The following is a 25,271-nucleotide window of genomic DNA, read 5'->3' as shown; positions in this document are numbered from 1 at the left end:
CTCGATTTGGTATGGCGGGGTTCCAGACCTAGGGTGTCTAAACACATTCTTTACTTATCCAAATCCAATGGGGGCCTGGCAGTGCCTAATATCCTGTTCTATTATAGAGCGTACCAATTAGCCCCTCTATCTGTTTATCATTCTAACGCGTACACACGTTTGTTGGTCAGCTTAGACCTATATTACATGTCTCCCATAGCAATAGACACCTTGCTCTGGACCCTCCCGCAACTGCGGAAGAACATACCCAGCCCTCTCCTACAACACTCTGAGGGCGTGGGATGATGTGAAATACTCAATTTAATGTCACCCCACACCTCACTAGCAGCCTTAGTTCCCAATCCCTCTTTCTCAACTAAGTTTAAGGAGCCGGCTCAGTCTACTGACTTACTGTCTAGGGGTCTCCACAGAGCCAAGGATCTGATAGTACTTTCAGGAATACGCTCTTTTGCTTCTCTTAGATCTAAAATCCAAATTCCACTTCTAGTCCACTTTCACATACTTCCTTGAAGGGATCTGCAACAAGAAACCCTTGGGTAAATTAGCTATTATTCTGCTCCCTGCTTTTTGTATGTACCAAACCACTGTATGTAACCCGCTGGGAGGAAGATATCAGTCATCCCCCTAGACTGGTCTCAATGAGAGCAGATCTGGGATACAGTGGCACATGGTGTTGTCCATGTTGGATTCTGTGAAGTAAATTACAAAGTGCTCATGCGTTGGTATCTTCCCCTGGCTAGACTAGCAAAATTTAAGTCAGACATGTCTAGCCTATGCTTTCACCACTGTGAAGCAATGGGCTCCCTCTATCATGTATGGTGGTCTTATCCCTATATTAGGCGTTTTTGAATTGGTGTTTACCAAATTGTTTATACCCTGGTAGGGAGAAGTCTCTGTAATGATCCATACAAGGTGCTGTTACTCCTGAAACTGCAAGCACCAAACTAAACTTCTTAACTTTGAAACATAAATTCACCTAATATTTCACTAATGAGCTCTTAACAGCCAGGCTTAATAATTCAAAAGGGGTGTTTCAGAATGCTTGGTCACCCTGGATTACCCACTACTAACCAAATGATTTTAACTTGAGTCTGCTTTTTCTTAAACGTGGTTCTCCCCCTCCTTCATGTACATATGACAGAACCCACATTTACCAATGGTCCTGGGTCCTACCCCTGTTGCCCCTCATCCCTTCCTACCTCTCATATCTTAACTCCTTCTTGTTAACCTCCCTCCGCGCTTTTTTCTGTTCATTTAATTTCATTTTTCTTGTTTCCATATGCACATTACAAATGAGTATGGAAGATTTTGTGCAAGTATCCTAATTGCCTACTATGTGGGTTTACAAGTGTTTGCTATTTTGCACTGTTTCTGTTTTACTGTATTTGATTTGTGATTAGGTTGGGTATTTCTCAATCTCGTTATTTGTGGTTATTCTTTTATTTGTTTAGCCTTTTTGAATCTCTTTATAAAAATGTTTAAAAAATGTTTCCAATAAAAAAATAATAAAAAACTAACAAAATAAGGGGTCCATTTAGCCTTGTGTAGCAGAACTTTGATGCTAAAGTAATGCAGTGAGCCAATACTGCAGGATAACCAAACCCTGTTCTCTGATAATAAACAATATAAATTTAATACAGTAATATAACCTGCTTCATTGTGACAGTAGTTAAAAATATTTATAAATTTACAATAAACAGAAACTTGTGCACAAAGGTCACGAGAATTGTTAATATAGACAAGGACCAGCAAAGTGGTTGTCATTAAACTTTGAAGCTGAGGGGAACTGAACAAAGAAATGATGAGGACATAAGGACATACAATAATGATTGGATTATAAAGACACTACTGGGACACAGGCAGAGTAGACATCTTTTTTTAAAGTTCTGCCAACTTTGCATTAAAAGAAAGATTTCCCCAAAGGTCAAGAAATCTGTGAAGAAAAAAACTCTGTTAGGACTAACAAGTGTTTTCAATGGTCAGAAAAAAAATGGACAGTAATGTCACTTCTCCTATCAGATAACATATAGAGTGGTGAACCAACAATGTTGTGCAGAGAGCCTTCCACCTTCCGGATTTACAAATGGGGCAGTGCAACGTCCTTCCCGGATCAGTACCATGTGGAAAATGTGAGCCAAAAAAAAGAAGATTATTCCTGCAGGATTCAATACCCAAAATGCATAGCATAAACTATTGCTAGCAATGTTCTGTCATCCTATCTTTATGTGCTTTAAAGCATCTAAAAAGAGAGAAATGAGAATAGCACATTGCACAGATGTCAACTAGAATCATTTGAAACCATGACTTAACTGTATTTATACACTGATGTGCAGTAAATGCATAGGTGTGAGCCGGGTGTTCATATCACTTATGTGCACATGAGATCCTTTTTTTGCACAGTAGAAACCAGAATATTTTATTTTCCCTTTCTTAACACATTGCACTGTTTCAACGCAACATGTTACATTTTTACCAAGTAAAAACCAACGCAGGGCATTGGTGTAAACTGAGACTACTGTTGTAATTTTTAGTTTTTAAAGTTTTATTATACTTTTGTATTTTTTTCTGTGAGGTTGTTCCTGTCCTGTCAAACAAACCTTGGTGAGGATTCCAATCCAAAATACAATTTCATTTTTCAGGCTAATGCCTTACCGGTGCCTGGGAGAAGTGAGAAGAATATGGCTTCTCATTTACCCCCCATCCCCCAATTAAGAACATTTCCAGGTCCTGTCACTTTTACCTGCACAGCATCTCACAAATCCACCCCTACCTGTCCCCAGAGACCACCAAACTCCTTGTACACGCTCTTATCATCTCTTGTCTGGACTACTGTAACCTCCTCCTCTCTGGTATTCCACTAACCCGACTCTCTCCTCCACAATCTATTATGAATGCTGCAGCCAGACTCATCCATCCGTCCCACCGCTCCTCTTCTGCTGCTTCTCTTTGTAGTTTGCTTCAATGGCTTCCAATCAAATTCAAGCTCCTGTGCTTTGCCTTCAAATCCCTCCACAATTCTTGTCTCACTTACCTTTCTGACCTGATAGAAAAATACTCCTTTAGCTGCTCTCACAGCTCCTCCAATGACCCACTAATGATTTCCTCACTCACTCACTAGCCGCATCACTGGCACGGCTCCAAGACTTTTCTAGAGCTGCCCTAACTCTCTGGAATGGTCTTCCTTGTCCTTTTCCCCTTGCTCCTACTTTCTGTTCATTTAAAAGAACACTCCAAACCTTTCTTTTAAAAGTGCAGTGCTTTGCCCCCTTCCAGATGAAATAGAAAAATTAGTATGGGGGCATATGACAGCCTAATATCCTAGTATGTAACTGTGCAAATATCAGGTCTTTGCGATTCTTAAAACTGTTTTTTCTTTTAGTGAGAAGCTGTGATGGCAGAGGCACAAGCAAGTTTCATGTCATTGGAGTTACGAGGCGTCATGAAGTTTTTGTTTCTCCAGGGAAAGTCAGCAAAGGACATTCACACTGAGATGTCACAATCACTGGGGGAGAAGTGTCCTTCCTATAGCACTGTCAAAACCTGGATATCTCGTTTCAAGACCGGGCATTTCACCGTTGAAGATGAGCCCCACAGTGGGCGCCCCCAACCTCAACTGACCCGGCAACCTGCGATGCTGTCCATGAGCTGATTATTGAGGACCGGCGAATATCCCCAAAAAAGATAGCCCAGATACTTGACATCTCACGGAAGAGTGTTGGGTTTGTTATCACCACTATCCAATAGACATGCGCAAGCTTTCAGTGAAGTGGGAGCCGAAAAGTTTGAACAGTGATCAGAAGAAGAAACGAGCTGAAGCATCCAAAGCAGTTTTGGCCCATTTTAAAGCTGCACAGGACTTTTTGGCTAGGTTAGTGACTGAGGATGAAACCTGGCTCCACATCTATGATCCTGAAACCAAGGAACAGTCAAAGGAAAGGCGCTACAGTGGGGCTCGCGGCCAAAGAAGTTCCAAACCCAGAAATCGGCCAAAAAAGTAATGGTGTTCGTTTTCTGGGACAAAGACAGTATTCTGTTGGTGGACTACCTACCTCAGGGCTCTAGTATTACCAGACAGTATTATGCTAATCTCCTGGACCAGATGAAGGAGGCAATTAAGACGGAACGCTGTGGAAAGTTGACCAATAGGATCCTTTCTAAGCAGAATATTGCACCTGCGCACACGTCCAACATTGTGGTTGCCAAACTGAACACCCTAGATTTCCAATAGGTGAACCATCCCCCCTACTCACCTGACCTGGCCCCTTTGGACTATTATCTGTTCCCCAATTTGAAGAAACACCTGAAGGGGCAACGTTTTGAGGACATTTCTGACATCAAAGATGCTGCTGAGAGCTGGATTGCGGCCCAACCAAAGGACTTTTATTTGAACGGTCTAGAAAAGCTGCAACTACGCTGTACCAAGTGCATCAGTCTAAGGGGGGAATATGTTGAATAAATGTGTTATTTTATGGCTCTCTTCTTTCTGGGCAAAGCCAGGAACTTCTCAGTACCCCCTTTTATCTGTCTGTCATGTGCAACCCCTATTTAATGTACAGCACTGTGTAAAATGTTGACACTATAAAAATAATAATAATAATATGGCTTTTCTGCTACTATGTCCTGCACCATGTGCCACTGGCGGGGTGTTCCCTAGAACCCCTCTTCATACAATCAACAGTTTGGAGGTGTTGGAGGAATAGGATAGTTGTCAAATTATCAAGGCTCGTCTCCTACTTCCACAATGTGGCAGCGCCTCTACCTCTCATTTAACTTTGACAGTTTTAATTATTTATATTTTTGAACAATTCTTTTCCAGATAAAAGAAAGCTGCACAGATTTCAATGTTTGAATTTTGCTGCTATCTGCCCTTCTCCATGGTCATAGAATTTCCTGTTTCCACTTACTCCTCCCTACCTTTACCCGCAGTTGTAAAAAGGTAGGTAGCCTTTGGCTTTAAGTATTTCCCCTTGCAACTATGCTTCTTTCTCACTTTCTGAGGCTACACAGGCAAAGAATCTAAATTATATGGGGGGTATTAAAACAAAAAACTAGGAATATATATAAAAAATTTAAAACAAAAATAACTCAGACAAAAAAATGCTGTCTAAAAATCTCATACCCTGAGGCCACCCAGACCAGGAACTTTTCAGTAATGATGGGAAGGTTTACAGTTTGGTTGTAGTTTGGACAAAGTAGGTATCAGGCCACTGGACTTGGGAGTGAATATAGTAAAGCCTTTTTGCAGCAGCAGCAGCATTAGATAGCAACTGATGCCTGCTGCAATCTGGAGCTACTTTGTATAGCTTCTGCATAATATTTGTTGGTATGGTCTCTCAGATAATACACATTTATTTTTATTTTTTTTATTTTTATTACAAGTTCCTTGATTTTTATTCTTTATTTGCTGCTTATTCAAACTCTCCATTATTGTCATGATGCTAGCCAAATCTTGCACCTAAAAACCTGAGACCTAAATTTTGAATATTTTGGGAATTATTGCGGATACAGGGATGGAATGGGATTTTGATGAATGTTAATTTGAATTTTTTAAGGTCTGTTTTGTTTTGACATTTTAATAAACTTTTAATTGGTGTAAGCTTTCCGTAACTTTTAAATGTCTTATGGCTTCTATTTCTATTGGTTAATTCAGGCCTATTACCTTTACCATCATCGTTGACTTGTGGTGCTCACTGGGAGGCAAAAAAAGTCTGGTTTCAGTGGAAGCAAAAACAATTTGTGGTCAGTGGAAGGAGAAATAACCTAGCATTGGAGTCAGTGAGAATAAAAATGGGAATCCAATGGAAAAAAATATTGTTGTTTTGTTGAAAACAAGCATTGATGTTCAGCGTGTCTTTCTCTAATTCCGGACCATGCAGTTTGTTAAGCAGAAACAGAATCTTGTATAGATCGAAAACCTGGGACAATTGTATGCAAAGATCAGAGGGTAATGGTATGGTTCCTGGGAACATCATTTTCTGTATAGTTTGGGAAAAATATATTTCTTTGTAAGCTGAAGTAAGTGTGTTTTTTAGTTAAGATAAAACACAATATGCAAAAATGATTAACTGATATCATCATCTTCCAGCTACCACCCAACATCGACTACTTTAAACTGATGAAATGTGACAACTAAATAATTACTATCATCATCTCTTGGCACTGACCTAATAAACAAACTTCAGATCCGAACAGAATTTTTGGAGCAATTTTTTTGTCATCTTCCATCTAGTTGTGATCCTTATCATGTCACGGGTGTGAGTTTCCTACCAAAATAAACACAAGGCCAGGAGATTGTTTAATAAACTATTGGTACTCCAATGAATGGCTGAAGAGTCATCAATTTAGTGGGCCAGACTCCAATATTATCTTCATAACAAAGGGCTCCCACAAGGCAGGCCTGAGGCATCCATGTTTATTTGTTAACACAAATTCCAAATACACGGAGGGATTCCCTAAATGTCATCAGAGTTATGTGGACTTAATACAATATATCCCATCCATCTTTTTTTTTTTAAAGGGTAAGTGACAGAGCTGATAATGCTAGAGAGGCCTTAGCGCCAACATTCCTGGCAGTAAAAGTGTTAAGCATCTGCTCCTAATCCCAGCTGTTGCTTGGGATGTTAGGTAACTTACACCAAACATATGGCTGCCTTCCACAACACAGCAATGAGGCCAGTGAGGCTTGCTGAGGGGAGTTGGTGAAAGGGACTGGCCTTTCTGCTATTGCTGAATTTATCACTGTTTAGCTTGCTGTGCTCAGTGCCTCTCCCTGCCTCTCAGCAGTTTGCTCTGTCATAGGCACAGCATACACACACTCTTCTCAGGCTCAGCAAAGTGACTCTTTAACCTCTCTGCTACTCAACTTTCCTCATTACACTGCTGCAGATTGCAATTTCAATGGGTGCAGCCCCTGCGTTTGGCTAAAAAGTGCATTGTGGATTACAGAAACCCAGAGAAACACCTAAAGGGTTTGGATGCATAACATGAAGACCCCACAGAGACATGTTGCCCGTACAGATCAAATGCTTGGAGCTATGGCAGATATATTGGGATCCTTAGTACTTCCAAGTCATCAATGGGTAAGTCACATAAACATATTTTACTCCTCCATATCTATTCTGAAAAATGCAAAACAAAAAGTTTCTTTGAGCAAACTTTTCTAAACAAAAAACAGTTTTAATTCTAAAAATTCTAACAGTTTTAGAATTTATCCTAAAAAGGTTTTGTTGGGGGCTGATTCATTAAAATTGGAAAAAGCACAACGTTGTTGCCAATAGAATTAGAAAATGTAAACAAGAATTCAATTTGTAACTTTGTGTTCTTTTCTCAAGTTTAATGAATCATCCTAATAGATCAACATACATTTTAGGATCACTTTGTTCTCTTTATTTCCTTCTTTGACATTAAATAGTATATTTACTAAGAATATAATAATGCAGAATAGATACAAAATACTAATACAATTATGAATATTATTATCTTGTATTTATACAGCACCCATATATATTCCACAGGGTTTTATAAAGTTCATAGATTGTAAGCTCTTCGAAGCAGAGTCCTCTCCTCCTGTCACTGTCTGTATTTGTCTGTCATTTGCAAACCCCTATTTAATGTACAGCGCTGCGTAATATATAAATCCTATTTATTAATATTATTATTATTATTATTATTAATAATAATAATAATAATAATAATAATAATAATAAAAACTAAATAGTTCTGTCATTAACTATACCTCAGATTTCATTAAAACATTTCCATTCCATTGAAGAGAAGATGTCTGTTAGAGCATTATAATTTTGCTACTTGTTGAATAGCTTTTTAAGGATGATTTTAGGCAGGTTTGAAAAAGTTTATTTTTATTATATTAACATATTGGTGGTATAGTGGAGAGGAAAAAGTACTTTTCTAACTCTTTGTAAATGAAATTTAAATTAGTGTTTAAATGTAATATTGGTAAACCGTTCATAGGCGCGGAAGTTGCTGTGATTTTGTTTAAGTGGTATATTGACCAAGTAATCCCAGGCCCAGTGGTGGAAATCAATACATGTATTGCTTTTATATTTTACAGTTTTGTTTGTCCTATTATTGTTATACTACTGCTACATACACATATTTTAGACCTTAGCTACTATTGAGCATATGCCTATTTACCAAAGCTAAGTTATATAGCTGCCAAAGACAACAAAACTTCAAAACATGTATACTATATTTGGAAAACAAAGAACAAAAAAAAAGAATGGAAACATCATGAATCAATACACATGAATACCCTTACATTTAAAGTGACGTCACTGGGACACAAAGTATGGGGATTACAAAAAAACATACTGTATGTACAGCTATGTGAGAATACATAAATGAAACTGTAAACATTGTAGCTCAGGTGTTGTCACTGCTGCCCTGTTATTTTCCAATTGAAAGGTATGTAAGTACCTGAATTCAACTTCAGTGTCAGCCTAATGTAGTCTATGTACAGCAGAGATTAGACCAGGATAGGAAGAAGCAGCATAAGGAGATAATATTTTGTGCTGCAGTACACATGTGCTAACTGGGGCCATAGTAATGGGAGAGCAGAAGATCAGAATGATGAACAATTTATCAGCCTGCTGCTTCTACTTTTACTGTCTATTTATAACCTATGTGTACGTCAGGACAAACTAGAAAAAGGGCATATGCAGTAAATTTCTGTATATTGTATGTGTGTGTATATATATATATATATATATATATATATATAAATGCTTTATTTCTGTATATAATGCTGCAAGTACAGAAAAATACTTGATGATTTGTTAGAAACCCAGTGAGATGTTTCTTGCTACAATGACACAATAAAAGAAAACAATTACTGTGGCTCTGGAGGGGGTGGGGGTGGGGTAAATTCAAGTAATGCCTGGACATAACTTTTATGCAGCAGACTAAAGTCAAAAATCCAACAGTTCTGTGCTTGTGTCACAGCTATGCAAATAAAAAAAAAAATCATTTGCTAAGTAAAGCAGTCGCCACATATGTATTGCATTGTGTTTAGTTTTCTTGCCCTTGCTTTAATCTCAATACTGGCTTCACTACATTATAAAATTCCTTGTCTGGCATTAGTATGTGTGTGTGTGTGTGCATAAAACTGCAATCAGCTTTTTTAAAACCCTGATGATCTGATTCTATAAATAGCATATCATTATATTTGTACATCAGGTACATAATTATCTGAGGTGTGAAGCAGAGCTTTGCAATAGGGTTGATTTATGAAAGTGTACCTAAACTAAGAATTTTCACTTCACATAAAAGGGTAGAGAACCCCTTTATGTATGGTAAAAATTCTGTTGTTTTTTTTTTTTAGGTGCAACGCCCTTTTTTTTTTAAATAAAAGAAGGGTGCGGCACCACCCCTTAATTCTCGGCCCCCTAATTCACACCCCCTGGAGTGATCGGACTGGCTTGCAAGATTGAAGGTAAGTGTGTTTTTGTTTTTTATATTTGAGTATAGTTCCTCTTTAAGGAGCTAAAATATTCACTTATCAAAGTGAATCTGTGTTCTTCTCAATCAATACATCATCCTCCTAGATTGTAAGCTCTTCAGGGCAGGGTCCTCTCCTCCTCTTGTGTCACCGTCTGTATCTGTGTGTCATTTGCAACCTCTATTTAATGTACAGCGCTGGGTAATATGTTGGTGCCACAATAATAATGATAATAACGTCAAATGCAAAAATGCTGATTTTTTAAAATTCCTTTGCATGTGATTGAATGTTGAAAGTGAACACAATTTCAGTCAATCAGCCCAACAGTTTTGCAGCAGAGAATAAATGACTATGGTAAACTACACTCACCTAATCCACAAATCTCTACAATTCAGTAACAAAACATTGACACTACACTAAGAGAATCTGGCATTCCATCAAACATTCCCTGGTGGCAAATCTTCCAGGTCCATGTGTTTCAATCGCAGTAATTGATTCATCACCAGGCAATATTTGAGGGAATGTCAGATTCCCTGCTTTATAAATAGAGCCCTAAGTATGAAAACCTATATAAACCTGCCCCCTATTTATGAAGTTAAGGAATGAAGGGGGAGTTCTGTAGTCCTAAAACATCATGTGCTAGGGTAACAATGCTACTGCTCCACCAAATGAGCACATTACGGCTCTATTTAAACAACAGGGAATTAAATCTTCGCTCAAATATTTTCTAGAGGGAATCAATAACTGCTTTTTAAAAAAGAAAGTGTTGTTACAAGCAAGAAGTAGGTTTTTGGCAGGATCACCAGTGAAAACTAAAGGGGGGAGGGGACTGAGAATGCAGCTAACATCTAAAGACTGATAAACTGTAACTTTTTTTTGTTCTTCTTTAAGGTTTAAGTTAAGTTGGGTTTAAATAAAACGACGTTTTAAAATGCATTCTTGCCAGAATAATATTTGTAAATTGCCGCCTACGTTTGAGGTTTTTTTTTGTGAGGCTGGTGTTCATGCAGCACCATTTATATGTCTGTTACAGGGCTGCACTATTTTTCATTTATATTTTATTGGCTTTCCTATGTGTACAGTCACAGGGCAGACAGCAATATCCAGCATGTATGAGTGCTGTAAATGCGTGCACATTATGTACATTATCTCCTTATAGACTTCCTCCAGGACAGAATATACAAACGTTTAACCATTTCCAGCTGCACCCTCCTCGCAATGCACAAGGAGTCATATGTAAAAAATCTTGGAGGCAGTTGCATCACCCAAAAAAAAGTTTATTTATTTTTTTGACTAAGTAGTTGGCTGTCTTCAGAGCTAAGACACTGAGACAAAACAGAGAATTAGATCAGGGGGAGGGGAATGGAGGTCCAGATAAGCGTTTGGTGTTTTTGCAAATTTAACAACTTCAATGCTGGCTGAGATTTTTGCTGGTCGAATCCTAAAAAGTTGCCAGAGCAGCTGCAATACACTGACAGATCTCATAATAAATTATATTGACTTTATTATAAAGACATTATAAAGGGAATCAAGCAATTACAGTACTTTTCACAGTTCTTTATAGCATATCGGAAAATCGTTTTTTGTGTGAAGAACTCTTTTTAGGTCCACAAATGCTCAGTATCACTTGGAAGTGAACCCCTTACGCAGCCGCCTTGGTACTGAGGATTCAACATTTACTGAACTGATATACATAGTGTTGTATAGCCCAGATTTTGGAAAAGGTGAAAGACCACCTACAATCATGGCCGAAAATATTGGCACCCTTGCATCTATGTGATAAAATGCACCACTTCTCCCTGAAAATGATTGCAATTACAAATGCTTTGGTATTGTCATGTTTATTTATTGGTGGCATTGGAAGAACCCAAAAAAGCAGAGAAAAAAAAAATCTAAAACATTCTGCACAAAATGGCCTCAGAATATCTCAGATTTTTTTTCTCTGCTTTTTTGTGTTTTTCCTGTGCCAACAAAAGAAATAAACATGACAATACCAAAGCATTTGTAATTGCAATAATTTTCTGGGAGAAGTGGTGCATTTTTTGACATAAATGTAAGGGTGCCAATATTTTTGGCCATGAGTGTATATATAGTTAGAGCCTATCCAACCCTCAATGTACAAAAACAGTTCACACAATTTAGAATGATGGGGTATAGATCAGAAGCGTTGCATTTAAGTATATTTGCTATCTGCAGGTAAATTCTAAGCTAACCATGCCTAGACATACACCAGCATCCAAACCATTACCATCCAAAGTCCTGAAACTTTCACACCTTATAGTATCTGCTCCTCCCCAGCAGCTAAATAAATGATTGTGTAGGGAGCTGAGGGGAGAGATGAAGGTGCTGGACCAGCACAGACAGTAATTCACCTTTCCTAGAAAAGTAGAGGGCTATAAAGTGCTAGGAGGAGCTGTGCTAAGGAATTGACAAGTTAATGCTTCTAGAAAGTTCAAAGGCACATTGCAGGTAATAAAACATGATTTATGGAATGTAAAAAGAATGCAAGGAAGAGCTAGAATCATCGTTTTACCTGAAAGTTATGTTAGTGATGGGGTTTCTTTAACAGACCAAAGGGAGCAAATTAGAGAAGTAAAGCCAATTTCTAAGCAAGGTCTATCTTCCATTTACCATCTACCGGTAATCTACACCCCCACCCCCATGCTTTTTAGTTTTTCCTGCCCTGTAAATAAAGGTTTACTTACCTAAATCTGCCATCTAAGTCCCTGGACAGTGCCACTTCTGGGTGGAAGGGACTGCTGAGCTAGCACTACATTGTGTCTGTGCCCACTGGGGACATTATTACTGTACCCTATCCTTTATTCACAAAGGACCCAACTTCTGGAAAACCAATATAAGTGTGCACGTCACTCATCCAGTGCACACACAAAAAAGGACCCCGCTGAGAACAAACACAGAAATCAAGAAAGATCATGGCTGGGATGTCGCATGACCATGGCTTTAAGTGTGTAAAAATGGGTTTTGATTTTTAGATTGGTAGAAACTTGCACTAAAATGATGAGGTTCTTTTCAAAACTAAACATGGATCTCCATCATGTTCTACTTCCTGAGTGCTAAGAGGAAGGGTTTGTCTGTTATGATCACATAAGCAGTACCACTATTTTAATAGGAAAAAAAACTTCCTGAATGAGAAGGTCTGGGGCATTTGTACTTGCCAGATCTTTACCAAAAATGATCAGAACCTACCATTCTGTGGAGTATAAGGAAGCCTAAAACAGGAGGTCTAAATGTGTCCAAGGAGACAATTATGGCAGTAAAGACCAAAACAATCGTTGTAACCTTTTCATCGTACCCAACATTGGGAAAAAAAGGTTTTCAGATTAGAGATTTATGACAAGCTTAGATCACCAAGATGTGTTCTTTCCCAAGAGGCACTTAGCACACATTCCCATAGCAGGCTGTTCCAAGGTATAGTCTTCTCATGAACCTTCATACACACAGCCCTGGGGCAAAGTTTCTTTACAAAGGCTTCCCAAAGCCAGCAGAGATGTTGGAAGGAGATATGCATACAAAATAGGTGCTGAAAGAGGAATGCTTTTTGTGGACTGCATCCAAGAGGAATTCTCACAAAATGTTCTTTTAAGGAAAATTGTAATTATATCAGGGTTTCCTTCCATGGAGACGAAGATGTTCTTGCTGCCTGATCGGTGTTTGCTTACAGCTACAGATATACTTTAACCTGACACGGCTATAAGAACTGTAACTGTGATTTTATTCCCACATTTGTTAGTATCAACTTTCCAGAATTCTCTGTAGTTATGGTATTGGTAGGCACAGACTCTACATCACAATATTTTATGTTCCATAATTTGTATTGTATTCCCTGTAAGAAGGGATTATTAGTGATGGAAGGAGAGGTTCACTAATAAATCACATTGCAATGTAATTGCTAGCTGGAATTATGACCTCATGGCAGTGATGTATTTTAATGTACATTTTATAGTACATTTTCTTCTGCATTTTCCAAATTCTGCTATATGGTTAAATTGAATCTGAAATGCAAACTAAGGGTTTGTTCACACTTTAGCAGTGCGTGGGTTTTACTAAACACACCTACATAGATACTTGCTTTGCTTCATGTGCTAACACAATGCATTAGTGTGAACAAGCCCTTAAACTATGTACATGTGCTGGATTATTGTGATTAAGTATATTTGTAAATTTGTCATTTTCTATGGAGAGCAGTGCAGTGGGGTGCCCCCCCCCCCCAAGACATTTTTGCATCAGTACAGTTGTCCCCTAAAGGAGGCCATTACAAACAAATGTATATATTCAGACAGTGGGTTAAAAGACATTGCAAGAAGCACCACAGGATCCACTGTGAATGCCAGAGGGTTCTATCATGAATACCCATCACTGACGGACACCACTTATCATTGAAACATTCTAATTCTTTTTATTGATAAGTGGCATAGGGTAGTGGTCCATCTGTAACTTGCAGGCAACACTTTGGTATCAGCTACAAAACCATCCATGTGATAAAACCCCCAATCTCCCCTTATCCTTTCACACTATGTCCAAATCCTAAATAAATAGCTAAAAAACACACATACAGTCCTAGCTTGCCTTGGTAAAATGAGTCTGCAATTATGTACATCATAAAAAGGTAATATAATCTGTTGATTACAAAATAACCCCTTTAACTTTTACTATTCAAGAAAAGCAGCCACGTGTCTTAAGAATTTTCAAGTAAGATCCTCATGTACTGTGTATATTGCAAAATGCCTCTGTCAGTATCGTTTAATAGATACCATATGTTTCTATTATTATTGTATCAAGCCTCTTTGAGATATGTTTTTAATAATAAAGTAAGCTTACACTCCTAGGCTAGTAATCCAGTTTTGGACATGAATAGCATACTGTAATGTTCTAATACCCATCAGAGAATCAATGAAGCTTATCTGGCCACACTGGACTTATACCTTTCTTCCTCACTTAGAGATGTTTACACCCAAAAGTTTTTTTGCTACTGACTTAAGCTACGTACACACTTCCAATTATTATCGTTGGAAAACGAACGACGAACGATCCTGCACGATATCTACGAACGATCGTATAGCACCGATCCTGCACATAGAGATAACGACACGATCGTTCGTAGATATTGTACACACAATAGATACGATCGTTTGAGCGATAGAGGAACTATGTGCACGACAGGAAAGTGAACGAACGTTCGTTCATTACGCATGCTCAGCCCCTGGACGATCAACGAACGATCGTACACACGAACGATGTTCAATGACGTTCGGACGTTCGTTTCCAACGACTTTCCTCGTTCGTCGGCGTCGTTGGTTACTTTTTACGAACGATTTTTTGCCCAATCGATCGTTCGTTTTGAACGATAAAAATTGGAAGTGTGTACGCACCTTAAGATGATTGTACTGGCAGGTAGAATATCCTTGAAAATCAACCACAATACCTCTGCATCCCATTTTTACCAAATTGAACTGGGTTACGATAAATGATAAACTTACCCATACTCTAAAGGACTCACTAGCCAAATTTGACGACATTTGGGAGCCCTGGATTTCTTTTCACAGAACATTTACAGTGATCTAAATGAAGTTACCCACAGACATAGTGAAGTCTTCACCCCCGCTTCCCATTCCCCATCTGTTTGTGAATTGTTTTTTTATATATATACTTATGAGTCTCAGTTCTCTATTTGCATTGTTATGGTTATTTTTCCTTTTCTCAAAAATCCAATAAAATTTTGAAATACAAAAGTATCAGTTAAGGCAAGTCAGTTGTAAGTTTTCAGTTACTTAAATAGTTTGGTCTCATGCTCTATGACATTATTTCAGGTTATGGAGAAGACTTGAGTCCCTCAACCCTGACTGTGGACCTATCAATGGTGGGTTAATTTTGCATCAATTTGGAAAAATTGCATTCAATACAGAATGATATGTAACTGGACATGTTTTAGCCTTCCATACACAGGAAGGAGGCAGGAAGACCAGCACAGACATCTCTAGGGGACAGAAAGGCTGCATATTTTAACAGATAATGTTTTCATTCCTGCTGATAAGAGATAATTGGAAAATCCAGATTGCATTTAAGACAGTAATTGGGAGACCCACCCAATTTGTACTGATCAGGAGATGTTTGAGTTGGCTAATAGATAACTGAACTGAAGGTTTGATCATTCAGTGTTATTTCATTAAATTCTGCCTTCCATAAATGCTCATTTTCTAATCCTTGAATTGGTGAGCCTACATTCGCCACCATTCCTGGAAAAGTCATTTAAGTCTCTTGGAGGGTGCAAGGGCCACATGTTAGGTCACTTTAGGTTATTATGTTTCTCACCAGTGAGCTATGTGTGCCTGACCTCCAAGCTCTGATGTCTGGACCTAATGTGTGAGGAATGACTTGTTTAAAGAGACAGCCAGCACTCCTAAAAAGATCTGTTTAACCACTTTATTCCTAGGGCACATTCCCTCTTTAGCGCCAGAGTGGGCATTATTTTCCCAGAGATATTTTATAAAATCATAGCTTTTGTAGTGTATCCTGAAATGTTAGATGCTACACATTTTGTTGGAATATATAGGCCTTTTATTTGTTAGCAGATGTATGTATATATATATATATATATAATACATGGGTCAAAGCTCACTTTTTGTAATTTAGAACATTGTGTATGTATTTTTTTTTTTTTGGGCCAGATCAAATTTGGTTTGCATGGACAAATATTGGAACAGATTTTATAGGTTTGCTATGTATGATATCGTCAATTAAAGTTACATCCACAGCATGCAATATATGTTTTGGTACCAAAGAATTAATAGGGAATTAAATATGAATAAATGTTTTTACTTAATTAATTTTACCTGGTGAACCTGCCAGTAATACATTTTCTGTTAAAAGGCGACAACACTTGTTGCACTGTGAGTGAGGAGCACCATATTGGAGAACAGGAAGAGGATTAGGGTTACATTGAATACATAATTTTATTATTATACGGTATTTAAAATCCGTAGCCATGTCACTAACTGTCCCTAAAAGGGACTCAAAATCTAATGTATTTACCATAGTCATATGTCATTACCATGGTCTGGAGCCAATTTTTAAAGGGAAGCCAATTAACCTAACTGCAGGTTTTTGGGATGTGGGCGGAAACCGGAGTTCCCGGAGGAAACTCACGCAAACAACATTTAAATTGTATAAGAGAAGTTAGAGTTTACATATACTCTAATAGCAATTTATTATTAATTTAAGAAAAAAACATTTCTACGGATTTGTTGCTGCTGGGGAGGAGAGGACAGAGCTCTTCATCTTTATATGTGTTAGGAACTAAATTTGTCACAAATTAAGTTATAAAAGCAAATATACAGTGAACACAGCACAATTATTAGGATGGTTCTAAACCTGAAAATGACTTCAAGTCAGTTTGTAATGCAGCCTACACAATACAGCTTCTGGGCTTCAGTGGTCAATTTAGTACAGATCGTTGTCTCTGTTTTATATGAAAACACCACGTGCGTGTGTTATTATCAAAATATGCTTTTAATGTGTTTTGCTTTTAAATGGCCTGTCTGCTCAAATTAATATATGATTTACCCTCTAGGCTTCTGTAACAAACCTCTGCAAGTTCACCATCCACCTAGTGATGGAGAATTATCACTCCAAACTCTTACACAATTCTTTCCTGATCTCACACAGCAGTGAAGGAGACTGAAGTGCCAGTTATCTGTTATCCTAGTTGTATAGTCCAGCTGTTGGAGCATCAAAATGGGGTTACTGGGATTGCAGAAATAGTGAAATTGCTTCACAATGTTTTCTTTGGCTGCAGCAGTGGTCAAAGCAAAGAAATCTGATATTAGACTCTTATTGCAGGAGTCTGGTGATATGTCAGACATCAGTGAAAAGCCTAGCTCACCAGCATAAAATATATTTTTGCAATATTCGCTTCAATATTTCATCCCGGGATCATTAGTAAAGAAATAAATCTTTCAAATTTCTACATCGCTTACTAGCTATGCATTCTAGGCTTAGCAGATACGCTGCCAAATATGCATTTGATTGACTAATCTGATTGATAATTTGAACAATGTGGAACAAGTCAATGGCAGTTCCAAAACACTGCACAAACGTGTACAAGATTCATCTCTTTCTTTTCTCAGGTAGAAATTATTGGAATTCAGATCGGATGTACTTGATCAAACGCATGATACAATTTGTGTAGTTTTCATCAATATTTACTAACACGTCTAATCTATCTGTTACAGAAATAAACAAATCAGTATATTACAATCAGTCAATTTCTAAATCCAGTTCAGATTTAATTCTTTCAGATTTGAGATTAGACTAGAAGTGAAAATCTGTGTTTAGCCCTTTAAATAATCCAGATTTATTCTCATCTCTCACATATATCTAAAGATGATACTCTTCTAGTTTATAGGGTTGTCTAAGTTATTATAGAGAAGAAGAATTTTTCATTCCTGTACATTCTAGTAAATTATTAATTCTTTAAAAAGTTTTACAGGGCGCATGCATTTAGTTCAACAATATCAGGTGTCATTTGCTGTAGACACATGGAGTATTTGCAATACAGCATTAAACAATAGGGGGTTTCCTACGTCAGTCTGACATGGATATATTTGGCCCAGGATAAACAAGGGGTCGACCGCTGTCACAGCTGTCATAACATGTCACCATCAACAAGGTTGTCATGACAGAGACATAAAAACTTTGCTCTTTTAAATGTAGACAGATCTCTACAGGCCAAAAACATTTGACAACCAGTTTCCTTCATATGAAGCAATGGAAGACTGTTACAAGTATAATGTTGGAGGAAACGCGTGGCTTCGAATAGCCACCACTGATGTGAATTTCTATGGTTCTTCTATGTCAGTCAGGTTTATGATTTACACTTCCTATTCTTTCTCATTGGGGGGTTTGGAGCTGTTATAAAAGAATTATGACATCCGCAGTTCCAGCTTCCCCCTAGGACGGGAAGTATTTGTGCTAAAAGATTGACACAATTGGCAACACTGACTGCAACCAACCAGGAGCTGAGAGATTGGCCCACACAGCTCCACGGTTGTAAATGATATGGCTGATCTAACCATTGCTTATGACAAACATTTGGCTGTTAACTAGAGGGTGATAATGAGTGCTTCTAAATGCTTGCATGCTTGAAAATCTGTGTGATAATCTTCCGTGGAGCCAAGGACACAAGTCTGTTACTGTATCATGCATTTTCACGCTAGAGAGAATAAAATTGGCCATATCCATAGCAGATTCATAAGGTGGTCAAATGTTCAATTCTCTTTTTGGCAAAACATGAAAACTGAATGAAGACATAAAATGGTGGTATTATTCACCATCAAGAGGTGTGAATTAATTTTCTAACACTGGGCATAACTAAGTAGGAAAAATCAAATTGCTTTTTTTTTAAAAAAAGTTGTTGTATTCTGTTGCCATTTAGAATTCATTTAAACTAAATTCAGTCTTTTGTATTGAAGTTGTCCATTTTTTGCCCAGTTTGGACTTCCCCATCCACCAAATTCTGTGGTCAATTAAACTTGTAGGTGGTATATTCTTGGCAATTACTTGCAATTCCCATCAATCAAAAGTTGTTGAAATTGAAAACTGGCTTGTGCATCGCCAACTTAAAGGCTTTATACTTAAAGAATAACATTTAAACTCTATTCAGCAGATTCCCCCCTTACTTCAATAGTGTGGTGTGGATAAAGTAATGTCTTGTATTGAAATGAAAGGATTTGATCAGTGCTACATTCATATTCAAAATGCAGTGTTTGCCAACATTACCCATCTATATGAGACTTCTCAGTGCTTCAGAAATTTGGGAGAATACAGGTTCTCTTGGTAATTATCAGTAAAAAATATGTTAGATTAGATAGCTTACTTCATTTAAATATTTAAAAACTGTCATTTAAGAAAATGTTTGAAAATAGTTTTACAGATATTATGAGGATATGAATAAAATATTACCATGGTTTGTTACCTAATTAGCCCTATTGTTTATTATTGAAATGTAACATGCCTGGTCTAGCGCACAGCACACCTACACATTACAGACACTTAGCTGCCAAAGCATTCCCTCCACTTCTGATGGCCCTGCACTTCCTCATCTTTTTCCATGTTAGTCCTCTTCAGCATTAGTGATCGGCTAGCCCTTCATGATATAATTCATTCATGTATTCACACAGGCAATACAATACAGGTAATACCTTTCTGTACCCAAGGCATGCTTCTACTATAAAAGCCTACTTGATATCAGTTTTTGTTTAAAATATTTTATGTAATATATTACATGTTCACACCTGCTGCTTGAGTGCCTGATTTTGTGTGGCTCCTTGCATGAGGACCTGCACAGCAGTGCTGGAAAAGAAGCGTCCGCACATTTGACAGCTGGTGGCAGAAAGCGGTAGTAGTACTCACTGTACTGCAACCCCTATTCTTTCTCTTGGGGGGGTGTCATAGGGAGACGCTACATGTACAAGTAGCGTCTCCCTACGCGGTAGCGTTTCCTGGCGAAAGGAAGCAGTAAGTGCAAGACATCCTCACTGTCAATGTGAATAACCTTCTTCAGCCTGAGAGAGAGAGCAATGGAAAGAGAAACAGCAGACTGATGAGCTCATCTTTTTGTAACTGCTTTTTCCTCCAATCAGCATACCCCTTGTAAGCACGATTGACTAGCGCTTAGTGCTGCTTTTCCTTCTCTCATTAGGTGTTCTTCTGTACAGGGCACTGCAAGAGAATGGTAACCTGTCAAATTCAGGTACTTCCACTCCTTAAGTTAAATAAAAAATTGGTTTGTTATCAAACACATAGTTGCAATATGTTGTGTGCTTTTTTAACATTTGCCTGAATGTCAGTTTTAAAAGTCATTATTAAATGTCATTATTATGTAATAATAAAGTGACAAGGTAGCCAGCTAATAAGTACCAGGTCAGATCTTTTTGTATCGCCAAAAGCCCCTAATGTACATGACTAGCATCTCTAAACAGAGGCCTGATTCTGTCTTAGGATGAAACGTTCTTTCATACGTTAGCCAGTAAATACCTATTAAAATGAGGTTTCAGCAGCTGTGAAAGTCATATCTAATTCACAATATCTATAAAGAGATCAGAAAGTCAAAATGGCAGCTCTGTAGAGATTGTCAGCTGTGAAACATTTTTCTTTTTAGTGGTTCCATGGAGGGCACTGGTTGGCTCTTTCTTTACAGAATAGTTTTACACTGAACGTCTGCAGAACATTATAACAGAACAGGAGTATAATATTCTGATCATATGTGTCAGGTGCTTTTGGAATCAATATATGTCTCTCCTAATTTTCTATGGCACTCTGAGCCTGGCCTCCAGTGCTGCCACTTCAACACCAGATGATATGCTGATGCAATCATAAAAATACAAAAAAATAAAGATGCTTGCATCAATATATGTTTGTTCAGATCTGTATTAAAATAATGTATAATGCCATTTTTTTGATTTGGACAAAGAGGAAAAGGTTTCAATGACCTTTCGGGTTTCTCACCATCTATGTGCCATTAATTTGCTTTACTTCCTGGGCCTTACTTTCAGTCCTCTTTAGGACAAAAAGATATAAGATGGATCTCCTCAAAAATAAACAAAACAATAAAAACCAGGCATGAGTTCTAATCATTCCCTACTGTATGCAAAACTAAAAACTTTGGCTTTAAACACTGTTAAAGGTTTGTTATGTCCAAGAAACAGACACACTTCAACTTTATTATCCTGAATGCTTCCTTTCTTTTATGGCATTAGTATCTTAACTAAGGATATTATTTTATATGTTTTAAGATTAAAACTTGTTTTTTTAAAATACAAACTAAATGAAGAAGAAAATTGTAGGAACATTAAACTCTTGTCTGACCCTCCATCTGTAAGCACTTAGTAATAGAAACATAGATAAAAGAACCAACAAATTGTGAAGGAGAAAGTCTATTTACAGTATTTATACCTAAAATTAGTCACTGAGGAATTATCTGGAAGTAATTTACTCTCTTGTGTGTCCAGTCTTTCATGCGGTTGGGAGGTGGGACGTAATTACATGTACGCTTTCACGATTGACACAGGAACTCTGTTTAGAAAACACACCGACAGCAGTGTTGTCATCCAATACAGTACCCCACTCATCAATGTTTACACAAAGCTGTACGGGCACACCAAGACTATAATTTATGTTATTTTAGTGATTTGGTATTTATTTGGTAAATTTGAAGACTCAGATTTAAAAATTATAGGAGAGAAAAACATAGCAGTTCAAAATATTTTCTGCTTTGCATTTCATCTTGTACTCATGTACACATCAGGTATGACTTCTGTATTTTATTATTAAGCTTCTATGTCCTGGCAGTGTCAATCTGTATATGAGTTGTGGGTGTCACCAATCACACCTACAAACTGTATATGGCAGGAAAGTCTAAAATTCTGAACTAAAGCCTGAAATATATTTTATAGTTTTGATTTAATAGGGAATAGGTAAACCCCTGTCCTTTGTCTGACATTGACAAGGGTCACATGGAAAAACATAAAGGGTGTAAAATGAGAAACAGACCACAATAAAAACCTGACAATGTCCCTAACCTTCCATGCAAATAAAAAGGTTGTTTTTTTTGCTTTATTTCCACAAGTATATTTTACTTCTCAAGGTTAACTTTAGTGGGATAAAATGATTTTGTTTTTTTAAAAGCTTTGATACTTTTTTATGGCGCATTTAAAAAAAAAAAGGTGGATAATATTTAGGGTCATTTGCTAAATAAACTTGGATTATCCTGCCTTGAATATAGCATCTTTGATGTGTTAAGATTCATATGCAGCAGGTTGGTGCCTGCAGGCAAAGCTGTCAGGGCGTCTCTATAGCTGATGTAATGGGTGTGGAAGATACTCACTTGTTAGTAGGGAATATTAGAGGCATGGTAAGCTCCCTTTTGCCAGGCTGTACATCTGTGAAGGGAGTGCCTCTGCTTTATGGGAATTTCAGACAGGGTGGGATGCTGATAATTCACTGGGGAAAGCATTAGGGCATTTCCGAACTCCCTTTTAAACAAATAGATTTTTTGTTTACTGTCCAGCTGATGCTGGATATATATATATATATATATATATATATATATATATATATATATAAATATATATATATATATACTACTATATAACTACTAACTAATCTGTAGGCCCACTTTCATTTCATCCATCATTTTCTTTTTATTTGTGCACAGTTTTTTTCTGTTTGTGATCTAATAGTTATTGGTTTATCAGTCATGTCATCTGTTGTAGTCATTCAGTTTTCCTATGACAAAGAGTTCTACAACTCGTTGGTTTGCTGAATTTGCCTTAGTTTTTAATCGGTTTACCAGTGACATATTCTTCTTGCCTTGCCACGTGTTTGCTATTTTACTGGCACCTTGCTTTTTCATCTTTTTTCTTGTCACCCTCATTCATAATCTTGTAAGACTGCATAAATCCTACCTATTGTTTACTTTAGGTCTTAGCTGCTCTTCATGTTTCTGTTGATGATACTTTGAGGTGTACCTGTTTGTCAGTTATGTTTCTTGCCTGCCTAATTATTTGAGTTTCAGTGCACTCTATCTGTCTGTCTTGTTTGGTGCAAGGACAGCTAATAAACAGGTACCTGGGTCAGGCAAGCAGCATACTTGTGGTCAAGACAGTCTGAAGTCAGGGCAGGCAAAAATCATCGACTGGTCAGAGCCACAGATGAGCAGAGAATAGGATTAAGCTGGAGTCAGGGTTAAACTGGAGTGATATCCAAGAAGTCAAACAGAATATCGCTGAGCAAGTAGCAAATAACAAGATAAAGGTCCAGCAACTTGTGTTTAGGACTAGAGAGCAGTAAATAAAACTAGCAGCCAATATTAGGACAGGATCATGACCAGGAAGTATAGGACATACTATCTAATCCTACGGCATACAGTGTGCCGGTGATGCTGAGATGGACAGAGTACATTTGACTAAAGGGAGGCTGGGGATGCTAAACAGAGACCTTTACATAAACTTCATATACATAAACAATGCCTCATTCTCTCTTAAATTGGCATCCTTTGCTCCAAACAGTATCACATATATCCAGTATCCATATACCTTATGTAAACAGAAATGGCACATAGTCATATCTTGTATGTATATTTTTAATATTCTATAAAAAGCAAGACCAGGGCTCATGGTAGCAATCACTCAGTATGGTTAAGCAGCATCCTTTCCCAAACATCCACAGGCACCAACCTAAGCATTATGTCATCAAGAGTTCATCAAACACTTCTTAAACCAATTGTCTTTTCTCACTATACTAGACTATCTATGACTCTTCTTTCTGCCTGTTTGTCTTCTTTACTTTACTTTTCTTCTTCCAGTATCATGCTTCATTATTTAGGTTTCATTCTCAATTTCTGTTTGACTTTCTTTGCCAGACACAGCCTTTTCATCTACTGTACTGATCCTAATTATCAGCCTTTTTTCTAATATTCTATTATTCTTCATTGTTTGTTAGTCAGTTTCCTTTGGCTTCCACATTTGTTAGTATTACTTTGTCATTTATCTAAGTTATTTTTCTTTACTAAACTAGTCTGCTAGTATCATCTTCCTTTGTCCAGTTTGGCAGTCTTGTTTTCTTTCTTTCAATGTTCCATTTGTCATTGTAGTTTTCTTCACCTGTTCTCATCTCCCTTTCTTGTCTTGTCTTTTTTTACCCATCCAGTTAGTCCGTCTATATCATTCAACTTTTTATATTCTTTGGTGAATATGTGTCTTTTTCTTGTCTCAGCTGTTATGTGTGCTCAGCCCATCACATCCCTGTTATACCAACAACCTTTCATTCCATATCTCCATCTCTGCCTTTTATCCATCCATTTTACTTCATGTCTGCTTAGCGTTTGTGGCATTTGTTTACTCTTTTACACATTACTTTCTATTCTGTCATACATAATATCTACATGCTCCATAATATAAATATTTCACCTAAGAGCTTTCCCATTAACTTCATCATTAAGTCATCTTGCTGAGGTTTAGCATCCATCATCTTTTAGTCCAATCCTCAGCTTTGCTCTGACTCACCCTTACACTAATATTCTTGGACCTACTTAAACACAGTGACCTTGTCTTTCCACTCACAAAGCCTTATGTAAAACATTACATATATTACATATATATATATATATATTGTTTTTTTTTTTTTTTAGTGCTAACTTTAATATTTAACTATGAATTTGGTTCCTAGGAGTATTCAAGTTTTCCCTATCTTTACGTTCATTCTTTGGCCCATGTACATTTGCTCGTTAGACTGGCCCTCTTGACTATTAGGCAACACAAAACTGGTATAATGCCATGCCCATGATTGAATTTGCCTATGAATTGGGTTATTTGTGCATTCTGACACCTCTGCCCTAATCTGACATGTTACATCTCATTTCTACATTTCACAGGCTGCCTTGTCAACTATTAGGTCAGGGATTTATTAAGTCTTAGAAGAAACTCTCATGTGTACAATTACCAAGTACCAATCACACTTGTAACAGTGTACCAATTACATTTGCTTGTAAGTCTAGAAAAAATGGAAAAGACTTTGAATAGCTGTGAAAATAGATCTATTCCCAGTTAGTACAATCTTTTATAAGCTTTAACAAATATTGCTTTTAATCCTTTTAGTTCAACCACAACTTAATTCAAAGAATATCTAGTAATAAGTAACAACTGTCCACCAAAATTGATTCTGTTTTTTCCCCCTGCGTCTCTCTCACTACTAATGGAATCTATAAGAGGCAACGCTAAAATACAAGGCATGGACATGT

General features: G+C 37.4%; 1 protein-coding gene across 1 annotated transcript in view; it reads left to right on the top strand.

The window, feature by feature from the left end:
* The first annotated feature begins 6,762 nt into the window (after nucleotides 1–6,762).
* Nucleotides 6,763–25,271, top strand: part of ARHGEF25 (Rho guanine nucleotide exchange factor 25) — a 177,490-nt gene continuing 158,981 nt past the window's right edge. The window contains exon 1 of the mRNA XM_072407295.1: nucleotides 6,763–7,079. Within this exon, the coding sequence (XP_072263396.1) occupies nucleotides 6,975–7,079 (105 nt within the window). The 5' untranslated portion in view covers nucleotides 6,763–6,974. The remainder of the gene's footprint in view (nucleotides 7,080–25,271) is intronic.

Source organism: Pyxicephalus adspersus, chromosome 1 (genome assembly GCF_032062135.1).
Source record: "Pyxicephalus adspersus chromosome 1, UCB_Pads_2.0, whole genome shotgun sequence".
NCBI classification, from domain to species: domain Eukaryota; kingdom Metazoa; phylum Chordata; class Amphibia; order Anura; family Pyxicephalidae; genus Pyxicephalus; species Pyxicephalus adspersus.
Note: the sequence above shows the minus strand (reverse complement) of the source record. Positions and strands in the feature narration are given on the sequence as shown.